This window comes from Rhopalosiphum padi, chromosome 4 (genome assembly GCF_020882245.1).
Source record: "Rhopalosiphum padi isolate XX-2018 chromosome 4, ASM2088224v1, whole genome shotgun sequence".
NCBI lineage: Eukaryota > Metazoa > Arthropoda > Insecta > Hemiptera > Aphididae > Rhopalosiphum > Rhopalosiphum padi.
Window position 1 is genome coordinate 16,826,069 of NC_083600.1, and position 10,499 is coordinate 16,836,567.

The 10,499-nt window shown below is 27.9% G+C and overlaps 1 protein-coding gene across 3 annotated transcripts in view; it reads left to right on the plus strand.

Moving 5' to 3' along the window:
* Positions 1-10,499, plus strand: part of LOC132930858 (uncharacterized) — a 61,438-nt gene that overhangs the window by 19,212 nt on the left and 31,727 nt on the right. For all 3 annotated transcript variants that reach the window (XM_060996940.1, XM_060996943.1, XM_060996942.1), the window contains exons 2-4: positions 785-1,012; positions 4,209-4,312; positions 4,830-5,249. In XM_060996940.1, coding sequence (XP_060852923.1) covers positions 798-1,012; positions 4,209-4,312; positions 4,830-5,249 — 739 coding nt within the window. In that variant the 5' untranslated portion in view covers positions 785-797. The remainder of the gene's footprint in view (positions 1-784; positions 1,013-4,208; positions 4,313-4,829; positions 5,250-10,499) is intronic.

The window sequence follows — 10,499 nt, forward strand, 5'->3', positions numbered from 1 at the left end:
GTTTTAAAATTGGATTGAAACAGAATCGGTAGATAATGTGCAATGTACATTTTTATTACATTATGATCTAACATTATGAGTATGTGGGCAGAAGTAATTTGCTCATGTTTTATTGTGCATCTACCAATATCACATAAATGTATATTATGTAATATGCATTGTTAATCGGGAGTGCTGTTTAACATTTTGCTTATTATAACTCTTTGTATTAACGTTCTTAAGTGTTTTTTCATAAGTTTAAAGATTATGTTGTATAAGTTGCATAAGCATTGACAGAAAACAACGAACGGTCCTCGTGGACATGACAATAACGAGAAAAACAGATGTTGTTTTTACAACGAACTCGAGAGGAAAATAAATAATGAATTTCAATTACGAATGGTAGTTAAGGTCATCGTTCATAAGAAATAAATTTTCCTCTTACAGAAAAACAACTAGTTGAATTTAAAATAATGGAACTGTATTTTCGTCGTGTGTAAATTGTATTTGTACTTAAACAACGAGAAATAACATTATTCTTTGCATTATTCATTTGTACGTTTAATTTAATTATAATCATCAAGCTATGTATAAAGTGTTGTCAGGTTTAATTTCATTTAGTTTTTACAATGTAACCATGATATGAAGCACAATTAATCTTTAACTTTCCAGACTTAAATAGTACACCGTTATTTTTTAAAATTAGAATATAAATCAAAATCTTTTTCTGGAAAATGTAGATACTTTGATGATGTTAAGTGTTTTAAACAATCAATATTAATGGAATTAATATTTATATTTCTAGGTAATACGATAGTATGGCTAGTGGTGAATTAGAAGTATTGCGATGTGAATCCAGTTTATGGTCTGGGCACTGTTGCGCCCGATGTCGGGCCGAATTGGGCCGAATAATCAATAGAGGGGCCAATTGCCGTGCTTGCCGTGAACGGATATGCATGTCTTGCAGGGAATATTCAACTGCCACACATGCTCCCGAATGGCTATGTATTCGGTGTCATAAAGAAAAAATTGAGTACGTAGTATGAATTATTGTTTATTTTCCTATACCGATAAATTAATTTTTGACTTATCATACTTGAAAAATATAGTATCTATCTTGGCTATTTTATGTTATACTGCTTGTTCGTGTTACATAACGAAAAATATAACGTCATGATAGAAGTACCTACTAGAAAAACCAAAAAACTGCCAAACTATATTTGTAATATAATTAATTTTTTGCGAATGCCGAATATACATATATATACATCTTTATGAAATCATAAAATCAAAGTATTTTTGAATTCTCATTTTCAGAATTGAAATAACTATTATATAGTAATTTAAGTGTTAATTTTTTAATTCCCTTTTTATTAGTGGTCTTAATATTATTTGACCAGTTTTAAGAAACTGTTATAGGTTTTTTAATTTTTAAATCACATATGTTTTTTAATAGGTATATATTATATTCGTAGTAGTCATCTTGCAAAAAGTGGTCGTGATAATTTTTAAAATTTATAAAACTAAATGTTTTTTACTTGGCCGATTTATGGATGACAATATAGCACTTTAGTCAACGATTTGTAAAAAGTTTCGATGTGAAAAAAAATTATTGAATAGTATAAATTTAATTATGAAAATTATTACTTAACCACTTTTTGTTTAGACAATGACGATTTGTATAAAGTAGCCAATTTTATAAATTCAAACAATTGTTAATTATGAAACCTTAATTTAATCCCGACGGATCTTCAAAGCTCATCTAAATCAAAATAAGTTCATAGTTAATTACAAATCAGTTTAAATTATTTTAACATTTGAAAATAATTAATGTATGTTAAATGCAAAACAAATAAAAAATGTATGCTATTTATTTGATTATACTGTTTATAATTTTTTTTTTTTAATATGTTCTTATTTTTTGTAACTATTTTTACTTGTATTTTATATATACATTTTTTTTATATCTAATATATCTAAACAGTAAAATACTTTATTTTAAATAAGATGACTAGGAATTTAAATCTTTTAACTACTGGTAATATTTCTTAAAAATTTGTTTATAAATATATTACCACAACAATATAATTGATTAGATTATTAACTTACAATAAAAATTTTGCTCATTTCTGACTTATAATGACTTATTAGAATGAATTTGTTTTCATTTTATAATGTTTATACTTTAAAAATCATATTGTAAATCGAGCTATGTTCAGAACTGAAGGAAATAATTTATCATTTCTTGTAAATTTATAATATAATAGATATTTAATATTGGCTTATTCCAAGGTAAACGAAAGTAAATATGTTTACAACACCCATTTATTGTATCATGTCTGTATGTAGTCTGACCACAACCAACATTATAAAAATAGTATAGATACGTGAATAATAATATACAAACATTAATTTGAGACTAAAAATTAAATCAGCATAAATAACATTCTTAAAAATTGTCTGAAAAACCAACATTTTAGTTTAAAAATACGGATTAAAAAAAACAAAAATATTATATAGGTAATAATATTTTTGTCTCTCCTACGCTGAAAGTTTATTTTTTGATGTCGATTATAGTGTTGGAAAATTACCTTATTCCACCTCGTAGATAGTAAATAATTTTTTTCGGTCCAGTAGCAGTTGGTATCCAAATCAGATTAAAATACATGAAAGTATCAATGATACATTTTGTCAAATACTAGATGGTAAGCGGATTACTCCCGTGCTGTCCTTTGAAATAAAAAATGAAACAGCTTGTTAAAGTTAGACAATGATAATAGTTTATTATGACTTTTGGATTATTGTAACATTGATAGAGTTGATAGTGGAGGCGGTAGAGATGTGACTACATATATGTAGTGGCTCATGCAAGAAGGTAATTTCAGTGTTGGGTGAAAGCAGCGCTTGCCAGAGGGGCTTAAGATTAACAATTGTGTCACACACGTCACTTGCGTCTGAAATAGCACACTTCCCACCCTTGTTACACAATATAATATTAAACTCGATTTTTTTTACTAACATGATTGAATTGAGTCATTACATATGTTTTTAGTGGTTGCTGTTTATTTTTATGATTTTAATATTTTATTAGCATTGCAATTATAACGTGAAATATGCTAAATTTGTAACAAAAAAAAAAAATTGATTTGTAAATTTCAAAAACTAATTTTCAATTATTTGTAAACTACTGGCGTCTGGTATGTTTTTTGAATCGATCGAGTTACTATCCTACAATGAGCTTAAATTATTTATATATAATATGTAATAAATTATTAATTTGTTCAATAATTCAATATATAGATACTATTTTTGCAATATTTAATAATACTAATAATAGGTATATTAAATATAAAATAGGTTATTTCATTATTAACGTGAAAATAACCAATGTTTCTTTTTAAATTATTTTACTTACAATTTATGTGTTCAACTTTGGATGAAAAGAATATCGATTCATCTAAAAATGTACTACGCTAATTTTAAAACGTGATGGTGATAGATCAGGAAATAGTTAGTTCTTACACTTGAGTCTTAAAGGTTAAACATTACATATGTTAGTTCCTATAGACTACAAAAATTAATTATGTTTGATTACACCGCGGGTTATTTGCTATAAATTAATATCGATATCGGATTTTTTTACCGTCTCCGCTTCATCACCTCCTTAGTTAGTACAGTAATCTGGAATTTATAATACATTATATTTGGGGCCAAGCATCGCTAAACTGTTTCATAGTAAAACATGGGACTTACTGTATTAGACAAAATACGAGTATATCGAAGAATGTTAATGTAGATATATTGATAAGATTTCAACAATAACTTTTTCTCACGCCGAGCTGAATAAAAGCACTTACTGTCCGCTGATTGGAAAAAGTACTGTTTCCATTGCTTCAACCAAAATCAAAAATTAAACAGCATTAATGTGAAAAATATTAAAAGTAATTGTTTTCTTCCTTTTCCCAACGACAACTTCTTTAAGTATTTATATTTATTATTTATATTAAGTTGCGTACCGTGTCATGGCCACGAACAAAATCTGATTGTTCGATGAAATGCTGTCTGTTTTCGTATGATTACCTGAGCGTTTAATGTTTATATAGTATCTTAAATGTATAATGTTTCCATGTCATAGTTTTTTTTATCCATAATAAACTTCATGATTATGTTATGTAAAATTATACGAAATATAGATCGTCGTGTGGTAATAAAAAATTATGTTATTTCAGATCATTGGAGCCGGCGAAAGAATGGATCGTTGATTTTTGGACACCAGAAACCATGAAATATCCGAAAAACGAAACTAAACTCGGCAGGTCCCTAACGTTTAAAGGTACGCTGACGACGACAATAAATCATTTCAGCTTCATTATTGTTCACCACGTATGGCGACGCGTGGTGCATATATTGTCGTACGACGATATTGTACATTAATATTTCATTCGTTACGAAACTCGAGCGCATAATATATACAACTTGGAAACAATTGTATAAATTCGTCGCCTCCTTCCTCCTTCGTTCTCATCGTCGTCTTTTTTCTACACTCTTTTCGCGTTTCTCCACAAATATATGTATATAATATATTATAATATTACATCGTTCATACATAATATCAAATATATATAAATATATATATATATATATACTAGTGAACGAGTCTGCCCACCAAAGTCCGTTGATCCTAATGGATCGACGCTGTCTCCTCCTACAGGTGACCGTCCCGCCAGCGCGCGCGTGCCTACGTGTGTGCTGCCACTTTTTCGTTACGTTTTTTTTTTGTTTTTGTTAGTTTAGTCTCCTCTCGTTCTTTCCTCGTGTGTGTAACGCGTTATGTGTGTTTTTGTCGATAGACTCGTCTCCGTGGTTGGCCGTCAGAGGGTCACCCGAACTGCGAGCCTACAGCAGCATGCCACGGGGTAGCGTACCGTGGCCGCAGCGCGCCGGTAGCAGCGGCGGCACAGTCGGAGCGGCCACACGCGTCGGACGACCCGCACAAGCCGCCGCCGGAACGACAAACCCCGACGTTCGTCCGATGCCGCGGCAGCCAGCTGTGGAAGTTAACACCGTCCATCTGGTGGACACTTGTGGCCACGTCATCGACATGCAAACGGTCTCTGAGTCGACGGAGACAGCCATCGCCGGTGCCTCCACGCTGAAGACTTCGGGTGACGTCGACCACCCCAACGGTGACGAATCCGAAGACTTCCGCCGTAAGCAAGTGGCCACCGCTCTAACCAGAGTACAAGAAGATCTCAAACATATTCCGCCCGGTAAGAAGCAGCTCTACCGTTCATTTTGTTCTTCGGCATTTACAGTTGGCCGGGCGATCTATTTTATTTGCCGCGCCGTGTCAAAATGCTTGAAAAAAAGTCCACCAAAATGTTAAATTAGTAATTTTATTGATATACAATGTAGTATTTAAGTGATTTAGATCACAAAGGATCTGAAATATTGTCATTGGACCACAAGTTAATATTTTTACATTTATAATTCTTCGATTTTGGCCATAGTTGCCTATATTAAGCCCCTTAAAGACATATTGTTCCATACCCATACAATGCAAAGTATATAGTAATACTAGATTTTTTTTCGTTATCTATGGTATTATTATACAAACCTGTATTTTTGATAAAATACTTTAAAAATTTAAAATCTTTATTTTTATTAAATAAAGGGTTTTATAAATAATTTTGAATTTAAAAATTGCATATCATATTCAGGCGTTAGTAATAGGCAACTTAATATAAGATATATTAAAAATCCAATAATACAATTTCCATCATTTTTATTTTGTTATAATTTTAATATTATATTAAGGCAGTAAACTGAATACATTAAAATGCATTACATTTATTAAAAAATAGATAATTTTTATATAATTATACAAAAATAAAAATGAAACTTTTTTTTTAAATAATTACTTTATTCTTATTAGTATAATATAATCATTCAGTCTTTTTTAGCGTTAACTGTATTAATAAATAAGGTTTCAATATTATTATTATTATCCAGTATTTTCAGTTAATAGATACATGTGCTACTTAACATTTTTAACAAAAATAATTTTAAAAAAACAAATGATTTTTAAAAATAAAAGTCAAATTATTACCGAAAAAAACATTCACCACTTCACCATTATAAAACAATAAATCATAGTTAGTTTAAATTTAACTTTGACAAAACTCAATTTCTTCTATGAAGTAATAAAAAAAAATTTGTGAAAGCTTTCATCTTTCGCTGCCTAGCTTTAATAATTATTATAATATACACAATACAATACACTCGAATTATATGATACAGAAAAACTACCCCCTTAATATAAACAATAGTTAGGTTAACTATCATGACTGTGTGTTGATTTAAATGTTACACGACATTTACGTAATATAAGTATCATAACTTATGACTGTTTTTTTAGGATTTAACATATTTTTAATATAGGTACCACTTCAATAATATACATTTTACACTATATATTAAAAAATATATTGAAATATAATTTTCTCAATGTATACATTTATAGTTATGTATTATTAATTTTTAAATTAAAACACAATATTTACTAAATAAAACTTAATAAATCAAATAACATTATATTAATATGAATTATTTTTAAATAACTCTGAAGAGGTTATTTTTTAATAAATCTATAATAATTGACATGTATTTTATACTAAAAAATTTTGTATAACAGTTTTTATTCAATATCAGTATACTTGATTTATGTATATTATTCACTATATTAAACATTCAACAACATATTTATGCTATATTTTCTGGATGAATTATTAAACAAAAAAATACTATTGCCTACTATAGGACTACTAATTTTAACTTTAGTTAGTAAAGTATGTATTGTGACTTGTGAGGACTACGCCTGAAGTGTATCCAATGCGTATTCAAACGCGCACGTGTGTCTACAAGGTAGCATAACCACGTACATAACCAAAAAACGATAATGTTTCTGTTCATTATAGGTTTTCTATTCCTCTCCCACACGGTGCTCTCGACCATCGTAGATGTGAGGTGGTTAACCTTGCAGTCACTTCTTTCGGCAATCCGTCTATTGTGCTTACCGGCCTATTGCCATTGTTATGCATTCATTTGTCACACCCAGGGTTGCCAAGTCTTCCGTGCAATGTATTTTGTATCTGTTGATGTGTAGTGTGGACTCCTTATTATTATCTGACATCAACGGTGGACACGGTGATGTCACATGAAAATATGTAATTTTGTGTTGTGTTATATTCGTACATTTACAAGACGAGTGTAAACTGTAGATGTACATACGCATAATATTATATTTAGTACCATTTTTTTCTTATAACCTGGCACATTCCGATATCAAAATAATATTATATAAACATATTATTGATCCGCATTTTGCTGTCAGTCATCGCGTATTGAATCTTAGAATATTTTTAAAAGTATTTTTTATCGAGAAATTTTATTGTATTTTACTTTTAAAAATATTATTTTTCCTCTTGATTTTACTTTCAAATTTTGAAACTTATTTAGTATATAATTTATATTTTAAAATAATTCTTAGCTACACTTAACGTATGTGATTAATGACTAAATTAACATTCTCCGACAACTTTTCATCATTACTTTTTTTACATTCAAATCAGAAAGTTAGTATACACGAGTAATTAGGTATAGAATGATTTCACCTAGAATTTAAATTGTTAAGAACATATGTGAATTTACCATTGAAATCATCATTGACTTTCAATGACGAAGTCTTTATGAATACGATAAATAAATAACTTTCAATTCGCTTACCGACTAAACGTGCTCGGTAAAGTTGTATATTCAGTATTCACCAAATTATTTTGTACATGCGTATGCGTATAAAATAATATTTATTCTGTCTACTATGTTATATATAATATGCATTATAATTTATAATGAGTTTTATAATATCTCGACTTGAAGTTATGTAAATTTTTATAATTATTTTGGTTTATATTAAATTTCGTTTTTATAAAAATTTTATTTTAAAATTATTATTATTATTATAAACAAGTAATATTCAATTATGATTCTAGCATATTATATAAAGTAATTTCTTAGAATTTCATTAGTTTCCAAATTGTATATTCACAGGCCGTTACGATTGTCGATGGATGATGATCATTTTACTCTAACTGTTTTATATAATTCTCGTTACTTTCATTTTAAGTATAACAATACGATTTTGACAAAAGGCATAAATATAAAAATAAATTATAATACGTTTTGTATATTATTCTTTTTTATACTTCAAAGAAGTTAATCTTACTCAATACAAATCATCGGTTAAATTATTAATTTTAATATATTATTGTCTCCTCTGAATTTATGATTATCCTTTATACTTTTCTGATGTTATACTTCGAACATTTAATTTTTTTATATGTGTTTATTATTTGTATACACGTTTTTATACTACTTACCTTTTGTCCAGACAAATACGAATGTCAATTTATTTGTATACGTACAATCGACAATATATTTCTCAAAGCCTATTCGAAAAAACTATATCTATTCATACAAGTTGTACGGCTTGTCTTGGATTTTATTTTAAACCCATTATACTTTTAATATTGGTATAATACCTATCAAATCTCCGAAGCTTGTAAAATATTTTTAAAACGGTTCTTTATTTTAAATCGGCCTACGATTCTGCCAATGTCGTGTCCAATAAAACTTTGAATCGCTTAACCATGGTTTTTTATTTTTTTTTTTTATTAAAATTACAAAGAAATTATTATAAAAAACAAAAATAATATTTTCGTATACAATAAAAATTACGATTACATTTTCATCGTCATTATCGCCAGTCTTGATTCTTGTGTGTTTCTTTGTTTGACACATAAACATGATACATTTGTTAGTTATTCGGTATTCCCTTTAATTACTTTTATTCTTTTACTGGGAGCTGAAGCGCAGGTTTAATCAAATAATTTATACATTAAATACATAAATGTAACCATATAGTTATATCACAAATAAATTTAGTTGCCCAGCATACCGCAACTGTCGTTAATTATATTTTATTTATCATAATTACGTAGTAATATATTATGTATTTATGTAAATTAAACCGCTTAGAACTATATAGGTATATCGTATTTAAAAGCCTTTTTGAAACTCGATATCTGAACTCTGTACAACTCTAACACACTATTTTCGAAAAAAACCTGCAGATGCTGTTAAAATCAAGTATTATTTAAATAAGTAAAAAACAAAATATTTTTTTAGTTAATTTTTAACAGCTGTTTTTCAAAATGGTTATACATTGCTGGTATGTACCTCTTATTAGGAACACAATATGGTGCCGAAGGGTGTCTATTGTTCTCAGATTTCCGGGGGAAAATCGGTCTCATCAGAATTCGTAACTCTACTGCACAACAACTAAAAATTATAATTAAAATGTGTGTGTGTGCGTGTGTGTGTGTGTGTGTGTGTGTGTGTGTGTGTGTGTGTGTGTGTGTGTGGTACTTGATGCAGTATAACATTCAGCGTGTTGTATATCTTAAAGTATAATTAGTAATTATTAATTACTAATCTTGTTCTTGACGACATAATATGATGTTTTCACCAAACGGTTATTTTTTTATCATATTATATACATAAAATGTCGAATTCGGATTGACAAGAATGTAAATTTATATAATATAGTAATATAATATAATATTTACGGTTTATAATTTTTAATTTAATTAAAAAATATGATTCAATTAAATGAATTGATTAAACATTTAAACCTCGTATACGGTATACACAATATCAACGTCATCGGAAAACTAATTATTATGAACCTCTTGAATGCAAACAGCAAATTAAAAAATTAGAATTTAATAAATCTTTAATTAGTTGCACACGGTCTTTAGATATATATTGATTCTAGGTATTATAAGAAAAAAAGTTAATTGGTATATTACGATTTATTTTTACTCGACGACGTGAATTTTAGATTAGCAAATATTAGGTACTCATTTACAAATATATAATATTTATTTTTTATTAAAAACTCTAGGTATAATAAAAATATTTATTATTCTTGTTACTGTCATACTAACAATCGTCATAATGGCTTTTTAAGTATATTTTTGAACAATGTTTTACTTCTAGATGATTAATTTATAGTACACGATTTCAAGTGATTTTAAGAACTAGCTATAATTATGTATGGTTTCTTAATTAAATTAAAACTAGTATACATGTGTCATTTTATTATTTTTATAATAACTACATATTTTATGTTTATTCATATTTAAGTAGTAAAAACAATAGTTTGTAAATTTTAATTTTAATTATTTAATGAACAGAAAAACTGCCTATTCATAGTACTTACTTTAACAATAAGCTACTTATCATAAGATTACAGTATTCATTGCATTTCATTATTTTGTATTTAGAAAAGCTTTTCGTTGTGATTCTAATTCTTGATCGGAATTTTATCGTATATTTTTTAAAGGCCAACATATGCATTTCTAATTTCAAACGATTAACTATTTTAAGTTACTTTTTTG